The sequence below is a fragment of the Panthera pardus genome, unplaced genomic scaffold (assembly GCF_024362965.1).
Source record: "Panthera pardus isolate Hobbes unplaced genomic scaffold, ASM2436296v1 HiC_scaffold_19, whole genome shotgun sequence".
In the NCBI taxonomy this organism is placed as follows: domain Eukaryota; kingdom Metazoa; phylum Chordata; class Mammalia; order Carnivora; family Felidae; genus Panthera; species Panthera pardus.
In genome coordinates this window covers 8,808,682-8,834,880 of record NW_026526754.1, presented here as the reverse complement: position 1 = coordinate 8,834,880, position 26,199 = coordinate 8,808,682, and the positions used below count along the sequence as shown (strand labels likewise).

Sequence of the window (26,199 nt, the reverse complement as noted above, 5' to 3'; positions counted from 1 at the left end):
ACCCCCGCAAGAACCTATCAAACTATTTCCAGAAGCGCAGGATGCTTCAGCAGAAAAATTAAAAGATCGACACACAGAGCATTCCCCAGACTCCTAACAATCCTGCCAATTACCTGAAAAAGTACTCTGGGAAAGAAGAATGACAAAATACTGAACATAACCTCATTCTCTAATTGGGTGTGCGCACTTTAAGGAAGGGAGGCACATAGAGTTGACCGGTTGTATTCGAGGCAGAAACTAAGGTACTCCTGGAAAACACCACTAATACTCGCAAAAAGCAAGAAATATTGACAGCCTAAATGGGTCTCTCAAAGCCCGGTCCACAGAATTTCTGCATCAAAACCATAAGGAAAAACGGCTTTTAAAAATGCAGGACTCTGGGTCCTACTCCACAGCTCCAGAATTCCTCTCTTGGCTGAGGAGAGAAAGGGGGTAGACTAGGAATCTGCATTTTAGCGAACACTTCTAACTTTATAGCACTCTAAGTTTACAAATTACAGACTCAAGCTAAGGTAGTGACTGACAGTGGGACTCATGGGGCTGGCAGAACCGAGAGCTCCTCAAGGAAAGAAGCGACGGGACTTAGTTTGGCATCTGTCAACTATCCCCTCCACACCGCCGCCAACAATCACACTCGGTGAAGACAGGGGCCGGGTCTGGTTCGCCGCTCGCTCGTCTTTCTTCAAGGTTAGGAACGCGCGGGCAGAACAGGCGCGTTCCGCCGGGCCCGGCCCAGCTAAGAAGGCGTCTGAAGTGCGCGCTAGAACTCCGCCGCCCCTTCTCTCTCCGGGAATCTACGAGCAGCACCCACCCACCCACGGCACAGGGGGGACAGCGAGCTCCGCCGGCGTCTGCCAAGAGCAGGCCGCAGCCCCTCAAATTTCTTTCTCTCCCGCTGCTAAACATACCCCTTCCTCAACTCACCTATGGCTGGGGGCTCGTCTCTCTCTACCGCGGCCCCACGTGCGCGCGCGCTCGCGTGCTCTGCCCCGGAAGTGCTCGCGGCGCAAGGCCGGAAGTGCGCAGGCAGTGCTCGCGGCGGCGGCGACGGCGGCGGGAGGTTCGGTTGTCGCCCGTTGGCCGCGCGGCGCCGCGCTCGGCGGCCGCCATTGCAGGTCAGGCCGCGGGCGGGGGTCGCGGGAGGCCGCGGGGATTGAGGGCTGAGCCTGGGTTGGGGGCGAGGGTGCGAGGGAGCGGGAAGCTAGGGAGCTGGGGCCGGGTGGGGCGCGCGGCTCGAGGAGAAGAATGGCGAGCCGAGGGGCGGGGAGCGCGGGCGGGGGAGGGGCGGCCGGGAAGGGGGAGGGGAGCGAAGAGAGCCGCGGAGAGGTGGGGGCGAGCCCAGAGGAGCCCCCGGGGTGGGAGGGCCGGGAATTGTGGGGGAAGGGAGCGGTGTAGAGACGGAAGGCGGAGGGAAGGAAGGGAGCGAGCGGGGCGGAGCGAGAGAAGGGCGGAAAGGGTGGCCGAGCGCGGGCGGAGGACGGAGAAGGGGGCGGCGCGGGCCGGAACCTCGAGGTACGTGCGGGAAGGGGTTCTTCCCCGGGTGGGGAGGGAGTCCAGCACGTGAGGCTTGCGGGAGCGGGGTAGAACTGGAACCCAGGAAGTAGCGGGCATATCAGAAAGCGTACTGGGGGGGGGGGGGTAGGACTATGAGGTTTGTTCGAGGGGACATTTTTAAGTCGCGGTGGAGGGGGGAAGCTGCTGGTAGAGGTAATTGGGAGGGTGGTTGCAAGAAAGAGTGCTCCAGGCTCTTTGTAGGCGGAGTGAGAGACTGGGGAAGAGTGGGGTGGGGTCCTGGAGTAGCTAAGCACTTCAGATTGAAGAAGGAACAGGGCAAGATCTGGAGAACGAGGGTGGTAGAAGGACGTGTAAAGAGAAATCTTTGGGAGGAGGGTGGACGGTTTGGAAGATCACTCCAGTGAGGGGTGTGGAGGAATGCAGTTTAAAGAATACTTTCCTTGGGAGGTAGGAGAAAGGGTTAATTAGGTTGATAGATCCCACCGAAAGTCTGGGGGTGAACTGGAGGGGGTTGGGGAAGAGAGGGAAAGCGGATCGAGAAGTCCCAGAAAGTGGGCGGGACTAGACGTAGGAAGTGTTTGTAACTGAAGGGATGGGAGGGGGTCAGGGGTGAGGGAGGAGAAAGTGGGAGCCGGTTGGGGGGGGGGGGAGAATCCCGGATAGTGTAAGACTTCAAGCAGGGCTAGAAAGGATGGGCTTTGGGGTAGATAGGGGTTATAGTAAGAGGAGGAAGGGTTCAGATGGGGCTGCAGAGTAGCAGAAGATGGAGAAAACTGGAGTAACTCAGATCGACTGAAGCCATCTTTTTCACCCATTGTCTACAAATACCAGTAACTGATTCCCTCCATCATGGGAATCCTAAAATGTGATGGGAAAGTACCACGTGTATGCATAGTATCCACACATGTTTTTGAACACACTCTTCACTAATGAAAAGTTTGGAAGCATTCATTTCCACCCACCCTCCATAGCCCCTCTTTGGAGGGGAGCAAGCTTCTCATTTAGAAACCGAATTTTAGCGGTTAATGACATAAGCCTGTCAAGAGACAAGATTTTCCCTTTGAAACTTAGACCATCTCCTTCAGTCACAAACCACAATGACACTGTTAATAAAAATAACCTGCATTCATATATGACAACTTCCTGAATTGTTGGTTTAATGGAAAGGCACATAGAGAAATAGTGATCTTTAGAGGAAAAAAAAAACAAAAAAAACCCTTTCAGAACTTAATCCTTGAAGCAGTTTGGTGAACCTTGACTGTCCTGTTTGAATTGTTCTCACATTAATGTAAACTTGGTTTTACTCTGATAACCTGCTGCTTTTCTGGATGTTTTAGTCCACTGTAAACATTAATAATTATACAGTATAGTATTAAGACATTATTTTGGACATATACTAAGAAAATGTCACATTCCTCCCCATGTAATAAATAGTTTGACCCTAAAGGCATACCACGTCTTAGTCGCTGTTCTGAGGATTTTACATTCATAACCTCATTAAATTTTCACAACAATCCTTTGGGATAGGTTCTTTCTTATGCCCCATTTGTTGGTGGGGAAACTGAAACTTACAAAGTTAGATTACTCCCACGTCCTATATAGGGTAAGTGACAGAATCCAGGTCCGACAACTTGAGTTCTCACAGCATTTCTAAACAAAGAACAGTCCTGGGACTAAATAAAAGTTTGGTAAATGCTAAGTGTTGGCCTAGCAATTTGAAAACACTTTGTGTCATGGATTTAGTTTTTTTAAATAAAAAACAAAAATTTTTATATTGAGAACTGTAAAGTTTAAGCCTTTATTCCCTATTTTAAAAAACAACATACAAGATGCATTGAAAGGTGTAATGAAAATTTGTAAAATACTACTTAGCTCTAGTGAAACTTAATTTGTAATTACCCTTGAGTCCCCTTATTTGGGTAAAAACTGTATGTTCTGTTAAATCTATACCACACTTTGTTCTACCACTTTGTATTTTGGGGGCAGTTATCATTATGAGGCTCATTGCTCATTCATTTTCAGTTCTCTGTAAGACAGCAGTAATATTTTAAAACAGTTTAACAATTCAGAAAGCAAAGTATAAGAAACTCACTGACAAAGAATGTACCCTCTTCTTTCGGCTCATGTTGCCTTCTAAATTTTGAATCCTGGAGGTGACATTGAGTAGATCTCTAGAGATTTCAAAAATCTAAATTTCAGCAATTGAATATGTTTTCAACTACCTACCCCACAGATGTAATAGCTGCTTGGGCTGCAAGTTTTGTAGGTTACTTGGTGTGTTGTAGACATGAGAAAGGCTAATAATACCTGTAAAACACTCAGAAGTGATATAGATGTACTGTATTCAAGGGGCTGTGGGAGAGGACTGCTGGAGAGGCCATATTGTGGAAGCGTTGAGGTTCACATCCCAGCTCTACCGCTTACTAGCTGCGTGACCAGTTACTTAACCTTTAGTTTCTCTGAGCATGTTTCTTCATCTATAAAATGGGAATAAGTGTGTACATCATTAGGGTTGTTTTCATAGTTAAATGAGAAAATCAGATAAGTGTCCACAAAAGTTTAGCTACGGGAGAAATTAAGCTTTTTATATCATAATGCCTGGATTTTTTTTTCCTCTTAAACTGTGTTTGCACTCTGATTTTTCAGGTTTTTAATAACAACTTTACCAGTAATTAAGTTCAAATAGAGGTAGAAGTCAAATGATAGTTCTAAATAAGGTACATCCCAGATTGGTCTGGTTCTAGTTAAATCTTTTGAATTTTGGGTAGCAATCCATTTTAGCTCCGGATTGGTTTTAAGAATGCTGGTTCCTTTGCTGTGCTGTAATTTGTTCAGGGGTCTCAAAATTATCTGGACCACTGTTCCTGAAAAACAATAGTGTGTTGATTTTACCCAGGACCTCCAGACTAGCTTCATGTCTGAAGACTGGGGATGATCTGGGGCAAGCCATTTCTAGAAATTTTTAAGCCCCACAAAGGGCTTTTTTTTTTAAGGGAAAAAATTAGAGTTAATTAGAATGTATAAAGTGCTTTTAAAATTTCTTTTATAGAGCTAAAGTCACTTGACTAAGTTGGGAATACAGAATTATGTATTGTTTATTTAGCTATATGAAGGCCCAGAAAAATTAAGCAGAAAAAAATACCCCTTTGTTGAGATGTGGGAGTTGGGGGGGGGGGGTCAAAATAATTCATTTCAGGGAAAAGAGGTTGGGTTTTCTCCTCACTTTGCCATCTCTTCAGGTCCACACTCTAGCTGTAGCCTGTGAGGCTCCACTCTGAAGTACAGTGAATTAAACATCTTTTAAAAAGTGAATCACAAAATTCTCCTTGGCTCTACAGTTACACATATTGTCAACTTAGAATTATTATTCATAAACCAAAGTAAGTTAGTTGGTCCTAGCCAGATCTGGGATTAAACTCAATACTGTTGAGAGAGAGGTGGCAAACAAGCTCTTCCATTGACTCCTTTTAGTTTCATGATTTGCTAGAGTGTATTCTTCAGGCTGTGTCTTTAAATGTTGTTTTTGATAAATCTGCAGTTTCTACACAGTGTTTTAAAACAAACGTAGAAATTGTTCTAGTTGTCTTTATTGCTGGAATTAGTTGAAACTGAAGACTGAGAAATTTTTGTTTTGTTCTACAGGAAATATTTATTGTAATGTTACATCTATTATTACTAATAGGATTTGGTTTGCACTATACTTCTTCACTTCTTCATTTTCCTACTACCTGCCTATTGTCAAGGGTATAATAGGGACAGATTGGGCTGCATGTTCTCAGATCCTTTTTAGACAACTCCACATTAAGTGAAATACACATTCCCTGTTGCCTCCATCAAGTATGTCCTCAGTGAAGTACCAGGTAGATCTGCCTGCTCTGACCCTGAGAACAGTTGCAGACAGGAGTAATCTCAAGGAGCAAGAGAAGGAAGGAATAATAAAATTCAGGTGATAGGCTATTTAAAAACATTTTTTTAAATGTTTATTTTGAGAGAGTGAGTGTGTAGGGGAGGGGCAGAGAAGGAGGGAGAGAGAGAATCCCAAGAGAATCTCTATCTGCGTAGAGCCTGACTCGGGGCTTGATCCCACGAACCTCCAGATCATGACCTGAGCCAAAATTAAGAGTGTGATGCTCAACTGACCGAGCTACCCAGAGGCCCCCAATTTTTTTTTTTTTTTTTAATTTGAGAAAATGCGAGGGGGGGCGGAGAGAGAGAGAGAAAGAATCTTAAGCAGGCTCCATGCTCAGCACAGAGCCAATGGGCTCGATCCCACAACCCTGGGAGGATGACCTGAGCCAAAAATCAAGAGTCCAACTGAACCACGCAGGCACTCTGATAGGCTATTTTAAAGTCTAATTTTAAGGGGCACTTGGGTGGCTTAGTTAAGAGTCCCAACTCTTGTTGGCTCGGGTCATGATCTCACAGTTCCGTGGGTTTGAGCCCTACATTGGGCTCTGTGCTGGCAGAATGGAGTTCTTTTTCTCCCACTCTCTCTGTCCCTTCCCTGCTCACGCTGTCTCTGTCTCTCTCAAAAATAAATGAATTTTTTTAAAGAGTAGAATTTTAAAATTTGCTAAAGGAATGCCCTCTCCTACATTTCTTACTACCTTGGTAAATACATCCTCGTGTACATAAATGTAGTCAGGCCAGTCTACAGGTTCCTATGAGCTAGATTTCTATAAGTAGGAATGAACTTCATTCCTGTTCACATCTGCAGCATCCCAGTAGGACTAGCACAAATTTTTACCAGCCTGACTAGGTACAGAAGCAGGATGGTGAAGATGGTGGAGCTGTAGGCCAGGGAATTTTTATTTTCAGGAACATGGCTGGATGTCTGCCAGCGTCAGGAGATCTACTGAGGCAGGGCTTCCTGCATAAGTGGGTAAAGCTGCGTGTGCTCTCAAGTACCAGGGATTAGTACGCAGGTACAGGTATTCCGGCCCAGCTATCAGGCATCTATTTTCCTTTGCCCACTTAGGCCACTGTTGTCAGTTCCTGTTCTAACAGGAAACTTTCCGGGAAATGTGGAATACAATTAAAATATTTCTGCAGCCCATATGTACTCGTCTCAAACATGCTTCCAGAGGCCTTAAAGATTGATTTCCTTCCTTGCCGTGGTCTTCCTAGAACCTCTGTATCTGTGTGAACACGTAATTGTTTCTCAAAGTATCTATATTTTGTTATAAATATACCCATCAAGTAATATGTAGTGCGTTGTCAGTCATCAAAAGCTTAGTTATAAGAAGCCTTTAATCTGTATGCATTTATTAACCTTGAGAAACCTTCCAACTTCAGTTTCTAGTTACTAAGTCTTTTTTGATTCATGGCTAAAGTATACCTACCATTCTCTAAATTACAGTCACAATTATAGTGTGGAAATACTGATTTATTTTTTCCCTTCTCTAAAAAACTAGCTATTTATCTTTAAAGCATTTATGCATATATGTGGTCTTCAAAGTAGGCTAATGAGTCAGATAATCTAGATGCTAGCCCCATAGTCATTAAGTGACTTGTGTATGATGACACAGTGAAGAGTTTCTACACTTCTAGGCTGGAACCTGACTTTAGGTCTTCTGATTTTAAATTGTAATCCTTTCTCCTTCAGGAAACCTTAGAAGAATTTTAACAGTTCTTTTGGTTATTCTGGGTGGTAGTGGTAGGGCCTCCTTATCTTGTCACAAGACGTTTGCCCTTGAGCCTGGTGTATTTGTTCTCAAGCAGTGCCACAACTGGTGCTACTGCGGAAGGTCTGTCTTACTCAGAGATTCCTTGATTCCCCCTTGCCCTTCTGACCAGCTCTTCCACGTATGCAGTGCCTGCCTGATGCTTTGGTGCCTTTTCATTCTCACCGATACTTGGTTTTCTCCTTTGGGAGCATATTGATTATGATGGGTGTAGCATAAAGTCACGAGGCCTAGGTTCTTATGTGTGAACAGCATCTGATTCGTAATACAAATTCAATAAATATTAGCTACTGTTTATATCTGAATTTAAGACCAGTGAATTGACTGACCTTATGTTCCCAAAGTGTTTGGTGCTCAAGAGTAGAGGTTCTGCTGTCCTGGAAGGCTTTTGTCAACATACTTTTCCCTGAAGATCCAAAATGAAGGTCAACATACCAGTGAAGAAACCTGTTTAACTTTTTAATCTGGTGTTTGCACGTGCTTGCTTCAGCAGCGCATAAATTAATCTGTTGTTTGCTAACCTTGAGCACAATTAAACCTATTAACCTGCAGTACTACAACTGGTAAACACTAGACTACTAACTTTCCGCTAAGTTCCATCAATTCATTGGAAGGACTTAATACAGAACCCGTAGTTTAGGTTCTCCCTATCCCCCTAACCCCCCAGGAATGTATCCTTTCTAGAAAGACAAGTGAAGATAGTTGTTTCAGGCAAAAATTCATTTTAACCCATGCTTTTAGAGTACCACAAACTTGCCACCAGGTGGTACTGTTGTATAAAAGGAAAGTTGATGGAGTGCCAGGGTATTTTAGTACCAAAGTGAAAGATGGTCAAGGCGTATGATGAGAGTCATGTTAGAAATCAGCTTACCATTCACTAAAGTTGTCTGAAGGACTTTTTCGTTTCTTGGCTTTTGTTAAAGAAGGTCTTTTGAACCTTGAAACATAACCAAAGTGTTAGACATGAAGTTTATATCATCACCAAAGGAAAATGTAGAATCTAAATGAATTATTTAATTTCCTAAGAAACATGTAGACTAGGGGTGCCTCAGTCTGACTTCAAGTGTCCGACTTTGGCTCAGGTCATGATCTTGCGTTCATGAGTTTGAGCCCTGCACCAGGCAGGCTCTCTGCTGTCAGCACAGAGCCCACTTTGGATCCTATCTCCCTCTCTCTGCCCCTCTCCCACTCACACTCTGTCTCTCAAAAATAAAAATTAAAAAAACCCAGAAAATAGAACATCCTTGAGAAAGGCAAGTTAGCATTGTGGTCAGCAGTGTGGGCTCTAGTGTATGTTTGGGTTCAAATTCTGGCTCTTTGACTAGTAAATATGTGACCTTGAACACAAGTATAATATGTGTTAACTTTCCACACTATTGTTGACCTTTGGTGGTCTTAAGCAATGTTACATGTACGGTGTCAACTCAAAAAGATTTACATCTTAAAAGAGTTGTTAGGGGAATGAAATAAAATTTGTCTAAAACACTTAGAAAAATGCCTCACATATAGTACTTGATATATGTTAGCTATCATTATTATTGTCCTAAATTTTTTTTTCCTCTACAGCTTATTTTCAGTTGCTTTTTAAAGACGGAAAGCTCATGGTGCAAATTATTATTTCCAGGTGAGTACATTTTGAGACTTCTTTTGTTTAGCTTGAATGATTAGGGTTCTGTAGGTTTGACATTTTCCTGAAAGAATTGGGGTTCTCAGGTGCATCTTGCACACGTCCTTGCATTTCAGTCTCTAGTTCAGTGCCTGGCACTGCCTAATTTCCCAAGAACTTATGCTCAACAAAGTTCTTCTGGGCCTTGAATGGTGGTGTAGGACACTATTCATCCTTCACCCCTCAAAAATATTGTAACCGCCAGCCCTTTGCTTGCAGTGCCGGGGCTGGAGGCCTGGCAGAATGGGTGCTGATGGAGCTACAGGGGGAGATCGAGGCTCGCTACAGCACTGGATTAGCTGGAAACCTCCTGGGAGACCTACATTACACCACTGAGGTGAGGGGACTTTTCTTTCCCTGCCTAATGCCTCAGGAAAGCAAGCTACACCAAGGTGGTGCTCCCAGGACCCAGAGTGAGGACTGCCCTCAGGTTTGTTATTCGAGGTCTAGCTAATCTAATGTATCTGCTTGTTCTCCCCCAACCCCTGCAATAGCAGGGGAATTTAGCTTTGGGGAAGCTGGAAAAGTCACTGTTCTAAAAAGTGGAAATTCTCTTACCTGGGGTTAGAAAGAGTAAAAAGGGCATGAGGGTGGTTGCCTGGTGTGGCTCTTCAATATTGTTAGAGCCAAACCAGGGAGTGGAGGTGCCAGCATTGCCTTCCAAGAGCATCTCTGGAAGGCACCTGAGTATTATGACCTTGCCCTGAACCTTAGGCGTTTCGTTCTTGTTCTGCTAAAGGGAATCCCTGTGCTGATCGTGGGGCATCATATCCTGTATGGAAAAATCATCCACCTGGAGAAACCTTTTGCCGTCCTTGTCAAACACACTCCTGGGGAGCAGGACTGTGATGAGCTTGGCTGCAAGACTGGCACCCGGTACCTGGTGACAGCACTCATCAAAAACAAGATCCTTTTCAAAACTCGCCCCAAGCCCATTATCACCAACGTCCCCAAGAAAGTATGAAAGAACCCCGGATTTTCCCTAGAGAGCGGCCAACTCCTTGGACTCGTGCTCAGTTGCCACCTCGAGGACGACTCGACGGTTCCTTGGGACCACAGGGGGGTCCTGTCCTAAACACAGGTCACCCGCTGGGCATGAACTCTGATCCCTTCCTTATGGCAACTGGTTCTCTTGGTGGAAATTTGGCCCCATTTCCAAGGAACCCATCGCCTTTTCCAACTTCATCAGGCTCATTGGCTTCAAATCCAGCACCTTTCCCTGCTGGTGCTCGTGATCCAGGCATGGCTTCTTTTCCAAGAGGGATGAATCCCACTGGCACAGGTGCAGTTTCTTTCCCAAGGCCTGGTGGCCTCTTGGGCCCAGGTCCAGGCCCAGGCCCAGGCCCATCTCTAAACCCAAGGGCAGGGGCTCTACCAGGCCCAGGGCCTCTGTCTAATCCAAGGTTAGGGGGTCTCCCGGGGCCAGGTCCTATGTCCAACCCAAGGGCAGGTGGTCTCCTGGGAACAGGTCCTGACCCCAGAAGTGGCGGCCCCATGGGCCCTGGATCTGGGCCCAACCTGAGAGCAGGTGTCCTGTTGCCTTCTGGGAATGGTGCTCCTAATCCTAGGCCTGTTGGCCTGGGACCAGGACCCAGTCCCAATCTGAGATCAGGCTTCGTTGGTACAAACCCTGCCCCGAGATCAGGTATGTTTCCAGGCCCTGGCCTTGGGCCCAACCCAAGAGCAAATAGCCTGGGCCCAGGCCTTGGGCCCAACCCAAGGGCAGGTGGCCTGGGACCAGGCCCAAATCTGGACACCAGAGCAGGTGGCCTCCTGGGCACGGGATCTGGTCTTAACTTAAGGATGGCTGGACCTCAAGGCCTAGATCTTGCCCCCATTTTAAGAGCAGCAGGTCTATTAGGAGCAAATTCAGCTGCTTTCTCACAGGCTTCTGGAAACATGGGCACAAGCCCATCCTCTATGGCAAGAGTACCTGGCCCCATGGGCCCAAACTCGGGTCCTGGTTCTCGGGGAATTGGCCTTCCAGGGCCAAATCCATCTCCCATGTCCAGAGCTCCTGGCCCCATAGGCCCTAATTCAGCTCATTTTTCAAGGCCAGCTGGGCCTATGGGAGTAAATGCCAGTCCCTTTCCAAGGGGGACCGGTTCAGGGGGGCTGAATCCAGCTGCCTTTTCTCAGTCTTCTGGCACATTGGCTTCAAATCCAGCTACCTTCCAGAGGTCTGCTGGCCTCCAGGGCTCAAGTCCAGCAATTTTCCCAAGAACCTCTGGGCCACTAGGCCCCAACCCAGCTAACTTCCCAAGGGCCAGTGGCTTGCAGGGCCCAAGTCCTGCTGCCTTCCCAAGGTCTACTGGCCCATTAGGCCCTGGTCAGGTTACTTTCCCCAGGTCAGCTCCTGGGCCCCTGGGCTCTTCTCCAGCAGGCCCTGTGGGCATCAACCCAGCTCCTTTTGCAAGGCCAACTGGGACCCTGGGTCTAAACCCGGCTTCCTTTCCAAGGATGAATGGCCCCGTGAGCAAGACTTTGGTCCCATTTCCTAGAGTGGGGAACCTCCCAGGCACAAACCCAGCTGCTTTCCCCAGACCAGGGGGTCCTATGGCTGCAATGTACCCAAATGGAATGTTACCCCCTTAAACACTTTTCTCTCCAGGACCACTCTGGTTTCCAGGCACCGTGGTTCTGGGCGGGAGCTGTGTTTTAGGTAAAAGGGTAGATCTGGAGCTACAGTCTGAAGTACCATAGCTGGGGCTCAAGTTCAAATGAGCCATCTTTTTCCTCCGCTTCTTTCTTGACTGAAGGTGAAATGTTACTTGTGAGAGATGGACTACTGCAGGTGGGAATGATCCTGACCTTGAGAGAAAGGATCTCCAGCCCTCCAGAAGCCTGCTGTGCTTTTGTCCCACAGCTTTCTGCCCCTTGTTTCTTACTAGTTTCTTGAATTGTTCTTGTGGACTTTTCCTCAGGGATACATTGGCCTGCAGGTCCCAATTGATATGTAGTCCTCTGCTCACCACTGGAGAATCAGCTCACTGCTCTCTAGAACTGTTGAAATGGTGAATGGACCATGCTTCAGCAGCTCTGCCCTGGGCAGCTTGGACCTGGTCATCCTCTACTGCCATACCTTTCCCTGAGGGCTTGAACACAGAACAGGGAGGTGGGCAACCACTTCAAAGACCCACCAAATACAATTTTGCTTGATTAACTGGGCCTGCAGCTTCCTTCTCCTGGGACTCAGAGGAGGCCAGAATCAAGGCTCCACCGCTCACCTAATTCCCTCTCCACTAGTACTCCCGATCAAAGAACCTCAAAATTTAAACTGACGTCAATGGGAATATGGGAACTGGGGTAGGGGGTGGGGGGATGAAGGGGAGAAATCACTGTGCTTCGTTCAGCCTGAGGTGAAAGGATGGTTGGTGTTTTTCCTGCATTGTATCTTTTCTTACTGTTTCTTTAATAAATGGGATGAGAGGGCTGCCAATGTCACTCCATTGAGTTACCTATTTCCACAGGAAAGGAATTTTGCCCAGTGCTTTTCATTGTTTTAGACTGGCCACAGTCCTGTATTATCTTGCCAGATAAAATGCTGTCACTCAAGGAGGAAATAGTGACCTTTACCTTAGCCAGGACTCCCTTGTCTGCCAGTGATTTCACCAGAGACCTTGCCCACCTTCAACAAAAGTTGGGCTGTTGTAGGTGTGCAGTTAACAGTAAAGTGGGCCTGCTGTATTCCCCAGGTCCAGAGGCAGCTGTGAACACTTACCTGTTTTGAGTTCCACTGCAACTACCTTGACAAAACCATTTCTATCTCAAGTACCTCTTTGGAAATGGAATAAACCAGTTTAAGGAAGAAGTAGTCCAGAGATAACCAGCATTATGTGAGAATCTTTATTTTGACAAGTGCAGTATAAAATTTTGACCTGAAAAGTAAAAAACAAAAACAAAAAGTAAAAATAAATATGTTTACAAATTATTGTAGAAAGAATACAAAAGGCTTAAAATTCTCAATGAGGAAAAACCAAAATGTGTCCAGTTGTATATAAAGGCTCTTCCCTTGCAAGAAACGGGGATAAAGCTGAAGACCCAGTTTGGTTTCGCTGCTGAAAAATGTACAAAATAACTTAGAAAAACCAGTCGAGGTCAAACGTTGTGGGCCCACTACTTGTACCTGCCTACCCTTGTTCTGAGCACAGTTGAAAACCACAGTGCAAGGCAGAGCTGATGGTAGGACAACCAGTTCTCCATCTGGAAATCCATCTGACATTAACCTTCAAGTAAAAGCTGAAGAAAAACAAGCCCTTAGTTAAGTGTGAGCTCTGCAGTTGGCTGGCTGACCGGATTTCCTCCATTGTAGTGCTCAAAATAGTTTACTTGGCCAGCAAAAACACGCGAGAGCCTGGAACAACCGCCTTTAGCAAATGCCTGCTGCCTCTTCCCAGCCTTCATGGGTTGGACCCAACACCGGCCAGCAATCTTCTCAGAAGCTCGAGGTCTGTGTGATGTAGCGATGTTGGTTGCACCTGGAAAACCCTTGCGTTCATGGGAGATGAAGGAAAGCACCAGGGTTTGCCAATCTGTGGCTCAGAGCACACTTTGTTCCTGTGTAGGAAGCACCTGGGCACACTAGAGTCTTGCCCCTTCAACTCCTGTCAACTTCAGTGCTGGTTCTGAGGGGCTAGCAGGCCCTGCTAAGAATGGACATTCGGAGAGCACAAGTACACCTGCAAGCAAGCAACCCCTAAGTCAAAGGGTTAGTCAAGATTCCCAGTTTCAAACTCAAGAGCTGAGAATTGTCTGTGGATTGCAAATGTCTAGAAAATGCTTTCCCTCGCTCCCCTCCCCCCCCCCCCCCCCAAAAGGGCAGAGAAATAAAAGCTTCAAGGGGCGTGAGAGAGAAAACAAGAACCTTAGGATTTAGGAACCAATTCCATCTCCAAGCTTGGTTTCTGGAAAGAAGCAAATGCAATAATGACTATCCACAACTTGGCTGTAATAATCTCCTTGAGAAGCCACTGAAGAGAATGGACAGTTTCAAAGATGACCAGCTTGGATTGGAGGCTTCACTTAGGGAACACTGAAAAGGTTTTCACTGGACATGATTGTCAAGATCTGTAGCCTGAAAGTCATGCACGCTTAGCCAGCTGCTAAGGAATCTGTATAAGCACTTCCAAGATTGTGGCTAATTTGGTCAGAGGCTCCTAATCATTTTTCCCCCCACCTGCTGAGGACAGGGTTGCTTATTGCAGAGGGGCTATGAGAGTCCAGACTCTGCCTCAGTTGCTTACTTGAAAAACTTACCAAATGAGAAGGTGGACGAGGTGACTTTGTGCATCACCTTGAAGCAAGCCAAGTGGAGGCTGTCTTAGACTCAGAGCTGAGTTTGAGAGAGGAATTCAGGAGTGTGCAGGATCAGGTACCCAAGCCCTCACTTCTTTTCTGAGCATGTTGGGGTTTAATCTTCCTGGTAGATGACCAAAACCTTTCCTCTCCCCAGCAGAGATCACAGACAAGCTCATCTCGATGTCGGGCAGTTTTCAGGTGAGCTACATTCAGCCTAAGGCCCCCATATAGGCCGTGGCCTTTAGCACAACCACCAATCTTTGTTCCTCCTGGCAAACTTTCATTTTTAACATATATGTATATACACATACACACTTAAAAGGAGTTCAGTGCTAACTCTCTGCTAGTTTGGCTCATCCTTGGGATGTTGAGATGTGGAATGGAGTATGTCATGTAATAAAGCACCATTCCTGGACCCTGTTTTCTGATGCCCAAAGATCAGGCTTCTGGGCCTTGTATCAGGCACAATCTTATTGCATTGATAGCTAGATTTGGGGGTGAGGGTGGGGGACACATACTAGCCAGCCCAGATCTCTCAAATTCTCCCACCACCTCTGGTTGTGTTCAGATGGGCTAAGAGAACCCCTTCCCGCAGGCTGTCATTGCTCACTTACCTATCAGAAGTTGCCACTGATTGGAACTAATTGTTTTAGCACACTTCTGGGTTGCCTTTGGATCCCGGGGCAGGAAGTGGAATCTTTCCCAGAGGCCATGACACACGCAGAGGCCAACAGACAGGCGCCATGAAAACAAGTCGCCCCCTGAGCTGGAAAGGTGTTGCCTCTAAGCAGAACTGCCCCAGGCCATAGTACAGTCACCATTCTTTGCACTTCAGATTTGTCCTTTGGACCATTGACGGACTAAAACAGCACTCCCTCCTCCCTCCCACCCCATCTTTTCTCTTCCATTCCCCTTCCCTCCCTTACCCATTGCACTTTTCCCACTCTGCTTGGGGGCCGTGTCACACCTCAGCATAAGCTAAGCTGTACTGCTCTGGCTTCTTCCCACATCGCCGGGCGATGATGGCCAGATACAACATGAGGAGGGCTACCCAGTAGCAGCCATACAGGATGGCCCCAGAGACCAGGAAGGCTAGCTCTGTCTCGCTGAACAGATCCTGGCAATACGCTGTGTAGGCCAGTCCCCCTAGAAGGACTGCCACCCAGATGGACACAGGGATGAGGCCAATGAAGTTCACCACGATGGTTTTTCGGCCAGAGGTGCCCCAGCCAGACTTGTTGATGGTAGCAATGGCAAAGATCTTGGCTGGCAGGAGGCTGGACATATACAGAAGGGAATAGAGGGACATGAAGATCATTTCTGCATTGCCCCGAAGGAAGCAGGCATAGGTAGCCTTGATAATGCCCACCAGCTGCACCGTCAGCAGGAAGAGGAGAATATTCCAGATGCGGCCTCTGTAGAAAAGCTGTATGACTGTGGCAATGAGGAAGAAGGGGAAGAAACCTGTGACCACTGATTCGTAGGTCATCCAGAGGTGGTGCTTATGGAACCACAGAGAGTTGTAGAGCCACTCTCGGAAGTAAGACTTGCTCCAGCGGGTCTGCTGGTTGAGCCACCGGAGGTACTTGGTGGGAGTCTCTGTGAGGCACTTGGAGCGTGCTGTATACTTAGTCCGGTAGCCGAGGCTCAGGACTCGGTTGGTGAGGTGGCGGTCATCTCCGAAGCTGCACTTGCTGCCCAGGAACTTCTGGTGGTACCAGTCCTCCAGGAATTGCTGGAGGAGGCTGTTGCGGTACATGCCCAAAGGCCCACTAATACACTGCACGCAGCCGAAGTAGGACTGGCAGGCCCGCTCCACGTTGAAGGCCATCCAGTACCGCACACTGCTCAGGAAGGAGATCCACGAGTCATACTTGTTGAGGATCTGCAAGGGAACCGGAGATGCTGGGCCTCCTCACCTGAGGACTTGAGCCCCAGGAGATAGACAGCAGAGACCATGAAGCCTCCTTACCCTGAGTTCTGAATCCCATCGCTCAAACTCCTGGCCATCAGTCCTAACCCAGCCAAAGCTAGAAAACCTGAGGCTCGGAGGAGCCAACCACACCCAGTCACTCACTGTGGTGTGCACTGACTGGCCCAGTGAAGTTGCTCTAACAGTGAAAGCCACCTTCCATCTCAGCAAACAACTGGATGGTGGCAGAGAGAAGGGCTTGAAGATGCAGCTCATCACCCCAGCCCCCTATCCTGACCCTTCTGCACTCGGAAAGCTTCTCAGGAAGACTTGGTGTGTCACCAGCAGTACCCTCTGGAGGAAGATGTGGCCCCTTATTCTTAACCATACTGCCCTGTTCTTAACCATTCAGGGCAACTTCCTGAAGAACAAGGGTTTTCTGAAGGGTCCAACTTTGGAGGTGCTTGCTGCGCCAGTGCCCCAAAAAAGCAGCACCCTCCGTGATCAGTAGCCTCAGGATACTGAGCCCCTCCCAGCAGCATAGGCTCTCTACATACCTTTAGTGATTTCCTTTTTCCTCAGGTTGAAAAAGAGCAGGATAGGGATGGGGTAGCAAGTGAGTTCTTTGATACTAGTGAAAACTGTCCAAGAAGAACCCTCCCCCCCACACACTTCCAAAATACTAGACATTCAAGACGCTCATTTTCCAGGCATATTCACTGCATTAGGAAGAAGAGTCTAGGCCCTACCCCCCAGGAGTCCCTGATTACTTCTTACTTGTACATCTCCTCCAACTCCCCCTACTTGGGGGTCCTCCTCCAGGACTCGAAGCATCTCGATGGTGCAGGCTGGATCCAGCACGGTGTCAGAGTCGCACACCTGTAGAGGGAGGAGTGCATTATCAGCCCATTTTGACCTGAGGCCTATGCACACCACATGCTGCTCACTGCTGCAGGGACATAGCCGCCTCTCCTAGGATTCACTTCCAGCTACCAGCAAAGAGATCTATGCTAAATGCAAGAGGTGCGGCAAATAACAAAAAGAAGGAAAAGGAGACTTTAGATACCAGGTTTGACAGCCACTGGGCTGAGAGACAAACCCGGGAGACTTGGTGCCAGGCCTGGAAAGGGAGAAGAGCTTAGCACTGGGCAAGTTTTTAGCTTCTACAGAGACAGGCTCCACAAAAATGGTCGCCAGACATTTCCCTGGAGTCCCTGGGAAAAAAGGAGGAACACATTATTGAAATCAGATGACAGTACAGTAGCTAGGCCAGGGCAGGCAGACCCTCCACATTAGGCCAAGAAATGGCTCTTGCCAGAGGCTACTGCCCGAAGCGCTCTCCTAGGATTCTTAACGAGGTCTCTTCCCAGTTTCAGCCTCTGGTACCAGTTTTGGACAACCTACAGCCCAAGAGCAGGATGCATCTACCCAGTCATAGGCCCCCCACTAATAGGGCTGCGAGGCCTTCTGTGCTCCTTTGGCCAAGTCTCTGAGGTCAGGGCGCGGTATGTTCAAGGGCTGCCCTCACCTGCATTCTTCTCTCGGAAGCAGGAGCTGGAGTCTGGCGCCTGACACCACTTGGCCATCCTGACACGACACCTGGACTTTATATACTCTGGATGAGTGTGGAGGCTGGCAGCTGCTGCCTCCAACTAGGGCCTAGATCAAATCCTGCCCACTTGTCCACATTCCCCGGGGAGAACTCATGGTCTGATTCTAACAGGTGGCTCCATTAGTAGTTGAATCTGAGCTATGAACTCTCACCCAGGTGGCTGACTCCTTGTCTATTTTCTAGAAAATTACACAGAGCCCAGATAACCACTGGAAGAACAACAGAGCAAAGAGCAATACCCACAGATGAGCCTACACTCGGCTTTCCAAAAGCCTAAAATCCTTTTACTGAAGTTGCTAATCCTGCGGGAAGGGGGCTGCCCTCCCACCCCATGCCCCGACCCTGCTGGAAGACGTGCTGGCTACAGACCAGCAGCTAAAGGTGGAGGGGGATCCAGGCAGAGCCATCACACCTGCTCCCTCCTACCTCCTCACCAACCTCGTGCTGGACTCCCAGCACTTCCTGAACTTTACAGGCCAAGTTTTCCAGGACTGCCCGTCTCAAGACCACTTCCTCCCCTGACCCTAACCCATTCTTCATGCTGCTCAGCTTCCCTCACTCCAGGGAGGTCTTTCGAGCAGAGCAGGGTTAGAGTAGTTAGAGCTCCTGCCTGCCTGGGTTTCCCCCTGGCTGAGGCAGGGCCGTCTCCCTCGGGGAAAGACCCACCAGTAGCAGGGCTGTTGGAAGACAGGCTGGAATCCACCAAACGTGACTGAAGCCCAAGCTGCCCCAGGCAGTGAGCCCAGAGCCATAAAGGGAAAGGCTGGCTCAGGTGTGTGAGCCTATTCGCTGATCCACCAGAACACACAAGTAATGGTCAGTAAAGGAAGATGTGTGGCAGGTCGGGAAATTCTGTGCTTCAAGAGAGCAGATGACAATGTCCCTGTGGTTTGAGCATGTGCCAAGTCTCAAGGGCTTTTCCTGTGTCCTCTGAGTCTCCAGGAAAGCTTTAGAGGCCCCTTGACTCTAGATGAACTACAGAATCAAATGCCTCAACAGCCCTCCCTACAAGGCCTTGGAGGTCCTTGGGCCTAGGAAGACAGAAAGAAGTCAAGGTACCAACTCATTTGAGGATGCAAGTTTCAAAAAAAGCCAAAGCCAAAATGTCTGTGGCAAGCTAGTTTTAGGTGGGTACAGTACAGAACATTTCAATATCAGGGTCCTCAACGTGCTGTCACCAAGACTGGGTTGGTACATAGGTGGGCTACCACGACAGGCGCTATTTATTCTGGCATGTGCAGAGAAGGAATGCAACAGAGAAACGGACGGTGTGGATGCTGGACCAAAAATCTGGGGTTCTGGGTGCAGTTTCTACTTGGTACCGACATGTGTGTGGTTTCAGTCAGTTCTTTCTACATTTTGTTACTTGAGAATCGGAGCTATGTAATCAGCCTAATAAAATTTTCAGGCTAATGTCAATGACAGTTTGGACCAGAAGCTAGACTGAATCTGTTCAGGATCCCGACCTGCCGAGACTGCTGAAGGACTAAGCTGGGGGGTGACTCACTGCCGTGTCTCTCCATCTCACAAATGCAAATCTGACACGGGGTAGAGAAGGACCCTTTGGCCCATAACTAAATACTTGAGTGCTTTGGAGCATGATTTATTTTACTCTTCACCACACCTTCTTATGGAGAGACTCATCTCCATGTTACCAGTGGCGAGGCAGTATAGCACAACGGGTAAGGGCAGACTTGAGACGGACTGCCTAGGTTCAAATCCTATCTTTGCACCTTAGTGCTGTGTGAGATTAGGCAAGTTACTTACCCTCTCTGTGCTTCAGGTTCACCTTCTATGAGTGGAAATAATAGTACTTATCCTCTAGGAATACTAGGAGGATTAAAAGAATGGTCTCTGAAGCTCCTGCAATGGTGTGTGGTATGCAGTAAATGCCGCACGCCGATCTGCTCTTCTTAGTAGTGGGATACCAGTCCAGAGACCCACCCAAAGTCACAGAGCTAAGTAACAGAAGAACCAGGATCCCATCCCAGGTCTTTCTGACCCCAGGACTGCTGTTCCGAGCAGCAGCTGTCTTGTTGCCCTTCTGAAGCGCAGAGGAGGGGTGTGCTCAACACAAGAGACCTAAACTGGACCTAACCTCCCTGGACAGTATAGGCCCAGCTGGCCGGACACACCCCCATGTCTGCATGCTTCTGGGAAGGCACGCTTACCTGGATGTAGTCCACTGAATCACCAAGAGCCTTGAAAGCCGTGTACATGACCTCTCGCTTGCCTCCCCACTTCTGCATGATGCAGGAGAAGGTGCTGGTTCTCACCACATCCCGCACACGGTCCATGCCCTCCTGCAGGCTGGCCTCGGTCTCCCCTTCACCTGCCTCATGGAAGTTGCTGCGCCACACAAAGAAGCCAGCTTGCTCAGTGCCGCCTAGCACCTCGTGGAAGATGTCCAGCATGTAGGCGTCCTCCTGGCGATTGCCATCCACCACCATGACCACCTTGAGGTCAGGGAAGGCGATGCGCTGGGCGGAGCGCAGGCACTTGCGCAAGTAGTCGGGGTCCTCCTGGTATGCCGCGATGCACAGTGCCACCGAGCGGCGCGATGGGGAGGCGAGTTTCAGCGGCCGGCCCGCCCGCCGCATGCGCCGGTGCTCCAGGAAGGCAAACAGGCTCTGGATGAGCAGGTGCAGGCCCAGGATGGCACCGTACAGGCCGAAGGACAGGTAGTGCTTCTCTGTGTGAATGAACTGGTAGCCTGTCACGTAAGCCGCCAGGATGCCACCCAGCACCGCCAGGGCAAACAGGCTGGTGCCCACCACACGCAGGGCTGTCGTCAGCTGCACCGGCATCTGGTGGGAGGAGGGAGGTGTGGAGTCAGGCAGAAGGCAGCGTTTCTAGTCCATGGGAGTGGGGGTGTTTTCTCTGGGCCTGGCCCAGAAGAGGGGAAATGATCCACTAATAAAAACCACTGCCGCTGACTGCGCATGACTAAGACTGTTTGTACAACTCGGTAGTCAAACTACTGGGGTTCAAATCCCAGCTCTCTCACTGTCTGTGTGACTGTGTTCTGCCCCTTAGTTAACTCATCTGTAAAGTGTGGACTACAGCTCTACCCTGTAGCATCTTTAAGGGTTAAATGGATTACATATGTAAAGCATTTAGAGTAGCATTTTTTATTGTTAGACAAACCAAAGCCAGAAAGAGCTAGGTGATCCCCACCTGGTGGATGGCGGTCCTGGGGTGTGCATGACCCAAAGCTCTCCTAGGCAAGCTTCAACTGGGGGGAACCTGAGGCCAGAGGCAGCTCTGAGCACATGAGAGGCCCAGGGAGAGCAAAGAGGAGGATGGCCAGGGAGGTAGCCAGTGGCCAAGAGCTTCTACCTGCCCTGTACCCACTAGGGAGCTGCACAGTGGGAGGGGAAGCAAAGCACAAGCACCAATGAGGCCCATGAAAAAGTAGGAGAGGCAAAGAGGAGAAAGAGCAGGAAACATAAAGAGGTGGAGGAGGCAGCTTCCCTTTCTTCAAACAGCAAAATCAGACAAAGTTCCCCCTGTGTTCTCTGCTTTCTCACCTTTTTCTCATTTACTTGAGAGGCAGGAAAGAAAGGGAAAGCAACCAGGGAAAAGCAGACAAGGACGAAAAGGAAATGAGAGTTGGGGTGTGGACAGCTCTCCTGGAAGCCCAGCAGTCAGGGCGTCGGAGGGAACTGCAGCCACCACTGCAGCAGCCTGGGAGGGGAGGGGGGGCGGCCTGGGAAGCCCCATCCACTCGGTCCTAGTGCCCGCACGGAATCTCTGTGCTCAGCCACAGGCCCTGCCACTCCTGGAGATGCTGCCGGGTTTGGTCTGCACTAAGTCAGGGCTCCCAGTAGCGCCCTGTTGGGAACAGCTGTGTTTTAATGAAAAGAGCCTAGGACTCAGCACCGGAAGACTTGTGCTTGAGACACAGCTCAACCGCCTCCTGGCTGCCTGACCTTGCCCAAGTTGTCTGAGACTTGGTGTCCCCCGCCTAAGAAGGGGTTCTAATGATTTCTGGCTCCGTAGGTCTCAGGTAAACAATTTGCCTGAAATTGGAAGCACTTCCAGCCCCGATGGACTATCCAAGTGGGGAGGCCGGGGAGGTGGGGAGGGTCTGATGAGGACAGCTCCCCCACTCCATTCATACCCAGGCCTCCTCCCCATCTACTCTTTGCCACCAGCCTCATCTGGAGGATCCCATTTCCAACACCACCCACCCGCCACAGGCAACGGGGTCTCACTTCCAACCTTCTCCAACTCTGGATCTGAGCCCCACTCCCAACACAAATGCACCTGAGCACAACTCCCCTGAGCCCCACTCCCAACACAAATGCACCTTCTTGCCAGGGGAACAGTGTCTGTTCCCTTACCACCTGCTACATAGGACGGGTAAGAAGCACGCAGTCACTGCCTAAATCAGTCTGAGATTCAGGCACCAACAGCATTCCAGCAGCTGCGGTCCGGAAAGTGCTGTTGGCAGCCTCGCCTCCTCGGGAAGCGCGGGCTCCAGGCGCTCTGCCCCGCCATCCCTGGGAGCCTGCTTCCTCTGCAGGACTCCCAGTCTTCCCTGCCCCCCACCCCCACCCCGCCGCCATGCGCCTGCTGCCCAGGGGAACCCCGGGGCTGCACCTACTCCAGAAGGGTCCCCGTCGCCCTCTTGACTTTACATGCCAAAGGGGCGCCTCTGGGCACCGCCGCCCACCTGCGCCGCAGGAAAGGGCAGGGGGCGCCGAGGCCAGCCCAGCAACCTGCCGGGTGCTGGCGCCCCGCCTCGGTGCAATGCCGGAGGCGGTGCCCACCAGGTTAATGCAGCCGGGAAGGCACTCGCCAGGCTTCTCACCCCCGCCTGAGCCTCGCCTTCTGGCACAGGCGGCGCCGGCCACACCCACGTGCCGGTTTCCCACGACTCAGCGGGGAAGGAACGGAAAACCCAAGAAATCAGTCGGACCAGGCCCCGCTCATCTCGTCTGGGCCCCAGTTACCTTGGCAAAGTGTGCCTGCAGACAAAGGCAGCATCTCCGATGTCGCCGGCCCCTTCCTTTCCCGGGCAGGACCCCCAACCCCGCACACGAATTGGAGGCACTACCCTGGCACCCCTACCCCACCGAGGGCCAATAAGGTTCCACAGCCAAAGACCCCACGAGCAATCAGGTGCTGGTGCGGTCTCTGGAAGGGGCGCCCCTGCCCAGACAGGGGGCCGTGCCAACCCAAGCGGGCGAAGGGTAGCCTAGATCGCCTCTCATCCACCCCCATTTCGCTCAGAAGGGATCCGCTAGAGCTCGGTCCCCCTAGTATAATGCGCACCCGGCTTCAAGGACACGAGGCTGGGGGGAGCTCCCTAGAACACTTCTCCCCCCCCCACACACCCAGATGACGGAAGGAGAAAATCCTCAGCCAAGGACGCACGCCGCCAATCTACACCCGAAACTTTGCGGGGCTGCCAGTGTGCAGCCTCTCCAGCTGACAGGTGTGCCCTGCTACGAGGCCCACACTCGGCGGGATGGAAACTTGTGCGCGGGGCTGGGGCTCTTTCCCTTGCGCCTGGCCGGCCGTCCACCCCCCCCACCCCCCGCCCCTCCGAGCCTGCTAGGAAAAGGGAGGCCGGGCCCAAGGATACACGCGGCCGTGGCCCGGCTGACCCACAGGGACCAAGGCGCTGGGCATTTCGGTGCCGGACAGGTGCGAACCCCCAGGGTGGAGTGGGGGAGGGAGAGACTCCAGCCAGCCTCGTGCCCCGCACCGTCGTCCGCCCCCTAATCCATTCACAAAACAGGAGCCGCAAGGGAGGAAGGGAGGAGAGGCTGGAGGAAGAGAGGATGGAGGAAGAATGGGAGGAGGGGTCAGTGGGGAGGGGGCTGCAGGAACCACCGCCCGGGAGCCTGGAGATACTGCAGCCCTCAGCCGGCCTGCCGGCGCCGGACGCGGCGCCCGCACGGCGGGGGAAGCCGGTGGGGGTCCGCCGTGCTCGGCAAGCGGCACCCCTGGAGCCCGGCGCAGCCCCCGCGCGGCGCGGCGCGGCCCGCCCCTCCGGTGTGGCCGGCTGGCCGGGCCCGCGCTCACCGTGCCGCCGGCTGCCCGCGCTCCGGTACTCAGCAGGCCCGCGGCGGCTCCATGCCCCTCCTCCTGCTCCTCGCCGCCGCCGCGCCTCGCTCCCCGGTGCACCGCCGCCGCTGCGCGCTCCGACTGACGAGCGCCGGCCCCACGGAGCCGCCTTTAAGTACCGAGCGCGCACCCGCCGGGAGAGGCGCCCTCCTCCGGCCCCAGGGCCGGGAAAGTTGGAAAGAGTGGGAGGGCTCCCCCAGAGGGCCGCGAGGAGCACCCCCTTCTTAGCTCAGTCGGAGAGGGCTACACGCGGCCGGTGCTCGGCGGGACGCGGGGTCCCCCGTGCACGCGGCTCCAGATTCGGTCTCTGCGCCCTGGTAAGGTGGGTTCCCCCAAGGCAGCCAGAGGCGGAGCTCCTCCGCGCTCGCCTCCGGACCAGCTGCCCAGGAGGAGGCGGTCATTGTGCTCAACCTAGAACCTGAAGCGTTAACTTTCAATATAACCCCTAGCGACTTCCAAAACTGTTAACTCTCCGTCCCCCCTCCCCCGCGCCCCGCTAAGCCTCAAAATCTACTCACTCTGCAAGCCCGCGGAGGCGATGGAAATCTTCCTGCGGTTGCGGCACGCGGAGAGGTTGTTCGTTGTATAGGGTACTCCCTAAAACCAAGACAGTAGAACCTTCCTGCCCGCAAAAAAAAAAAAAAAAAAAAAAAAAAAAAAAAAAAAAGGCAGAGGCGCAGAAGAGAATAATTGTCAAATATAAAAAGACTGTTCGAAGAAGGTGTTAACAATTGTGACAAGCTTAGCTTTGAATTCCGCAGTGGGGCGCTGATGACTTTAAGGGTTTGCAAAACCTCCAAACGGTTTTGCAGGAACCTTGGAAGTTCCGGTGTCTTAAAGCCAAAACCAATTCCTCCTCCCCCTTTTTTTTACACTTTTATTTCCGACATCCATAACCTCCTAAAATTCCCAGCTGACCTTATAGCCAGTGTTTTTCAGGTTCCTTAAAAGCTGGTGCTAGACTTGGATGAGATGGAGTGGGGTCAGGGAGAGGTGAGGAATTGTTAGGAGAGGAAGTTTAGAACCAGCTAAATTAGAACCCTATTTCCAAATCTCGGAAAAACTTGAAGAGAAATTATAATTAAAGACTAGTAAAAAATGAATTTACGTGTCCTCCAAACACACCCGAGATAATTTCCATCGCTTCTTCCCAACCTGCAACACATTTATAGGAACCTGAGTTGCAGTCTACAAGCTGCTCCTGCCCACCCTAGGCTCTAGGCCACAGAACTCATTGCTGGGTCCCACAAGCAAACAAAGACCCCTGGCAAAGACACCTACTCCACCCACTCCCATCGTGCATTATTACAGAAATCAGATCATTTCACACTTTGGCTTGAGAAAATCATCACAAATATGCTATATGGTTTAAATATTCTTTTTTGTGTGTTTTAAAAACTAGTATTAAGGGGCGCCTGGGTAGCTCAGTCGGGTAACGGCCGGACTGGATTCCAGCTCAGATCCTGATCTCATGATCCGTTAGATTGAGCCCTGCAGTGGGCTCTGTGCTGACAGCACGGAGCCTGCTTCAGATTGTCTCTCTCCCTCTCTTTCTCTCTGCCCGCCCCCCAAATATAAACATTAAAAAAAAAAAAAAACAACTAGTATTGAATCCACAATGGGAATGTGTTTTGAAACTTGAGACAGGACCTAAGAAGAGCTAATAATATGCAGGTTGATAGAGAAGCCTCTGGTTAAGAGGAAGGCTTTGGAGTCCGTCCTGCCACTAGCTGCAAGGCCCTAGCCTCAGGGTCTGCCTCCCAGAAATGGGATTGAGTATCTACTTAACAGGGTTGTTACAAAATTGAAGAATGGGCTGAGAGCAGAGGCTCAGTGAAAGTTAACTCCAGTTATCCTCCACCAGAGACCAGCATCTGTTTGCAAATGCCGTGGATTCTACAGGCTCATTGCTCCAGGATGTGATACTTGTGACCGGAAATTCAGAGACCAGTGTTAATGAAAAAATGCCTTGTCTCAAATGCATTATGGACTCCCAGAGCCCCAGGCCATCTCCTCCACCTTCAGGGGCATCATCACAGAGCCTGGAGTTGCCAGAGACCGAAAGAGCTATCTGATCCTACCTCCCACCCCAATTTGCAACCTGCAACATTTTAGATCAGGGAATACAAACGGGCTGGGTGGGGACAAAAATGAGTGTATCTGCCTGGGGGGAGTGAATATCCCGTTTAAAGATACCCCAGTAAGGAGAAGGGCGCAGGTGCTCTGTTTTCAAGAGAAATCTGAAATCCAGATTTTTATGCGAAATCTCCTAATTTTTAAGTGTTAGCAACTAATTCAAATGTTGAAAGAAAAAAAAAAGAAGAAAACACTCCACAGGCCAGGCAAAATGTGTCTGTGAGTCATATACAGCCAACTGGCTGCTTGTAAGTGACCTGTTTAGAAGCTGAAGGAATGGAACAGCCAGTTTGGAAAG

The 26,199-nt window shown here is 50.2% G+C and overlaps 4 protein-coding genes across 7 annotated transcripts in view; 2 read left to right on the top strand and 2 right to left on the bottom strand.

Annotated features, from left to right (window-relative positions):
• Positions 1 to 1,102, bottom strand: part of UTP4 (UTP4 small subunit processome component) — a 31,833-nt gene extending 30,731 nt beyond the window's left edge. The window contains exon 1 of the mRNA XM_019455436.2: positions 925 to 1,102. The gene's annotated coding sequence lies outside the window, so the exon portion shown is untranslated. The remainder of the gene's footprint in view (positions 1 to 924) is intronic.
• CHTF8 (chromosome transmission fidelity factor 8) lies at positions 1,009 to 9,829 on the top strand. Of its 2 annotated transcripts, none has more exons than XM_019455440.2 (4): positions 1,009 to 1,115; positions 8,766 to 8,823; positions 9,085 to 9,202; positions 9,605 to 9,829. In XM_019455440.2, exons 2-4 carry the CDS (start codon positions 8,801 to 8,803, stop codon positions 9,827 to 9,829), a joined length of 366 nt encoding a protein of 121 aa, XP_019310985.1. In that variant the 5' UTR covers positions 1,009 to 1,115; positions 8,766 to 8,800. The 2 variants fall into 2 exon arrangements, with proteins under 2 accessions (XP_019310985.1, XP_019310986.1); XM_019455441.2 differs by lacking the exon at positions 1,009 to 1,115 and adding an exon at positions 1,457 to 1,512.
• On the top strand, positions 9,826 to 20,623 carry DERPC (DERPC proline and glycine rich nuclear protein). Its single transcript, XM_053906598.1, has one exon. The coding sequence runs from the start codon at positions 9,826 to 9,828 to the stop codon at positions 11,458 to 11,460; it is 1,635 nt and encodes a 544-aa protein (XP_053762573.1). The 3' UTR covers positions 11,461 to 20,623.
• On the bottom strand, positions 11,853 to 24,383 carry HAS3 (hyaluronan synthase 3). Of its 3 annotated transcripts, none has more exons than XM_019455438.2 (4): positions 24,284 to 24,383; positions 19,859 to 20,494; positions 16,853 to 16,954; positions 15,125 to 16,048 (listed from the first exon to the last, which is right to left on the bottom strand). In XM_019455438.2, exons 2-4 carry the CDS (start codon positions 20,492 to 20,494, stop codon positions 15,125 to 15,127), a joined length of 1,662 nt encoding a protein of 553 aa, XP_019310983.1. In that variant the 5' UTR covers positions 24,284 to 24,383. The 3 variants fall into 3 exon arrangements, with proteins under 3 accessions (XP_019310984.1, XP_019310983.1, XP_019310982.1); XM_019455437.2 differs by lacking the exon at positions 24,284 to 24,383 and adding an exon at positions 23,724 to 24,240; XM_019455439.2 differs by lacking the exons at positions 15,125 to 16,048; positions 24,284 to 24,383 and adding an exon at positions 11,853 to 11,960.
• Between the last annotated feature and the right edge of the window lie 1,816 nt (positions 24,384 to 26,199).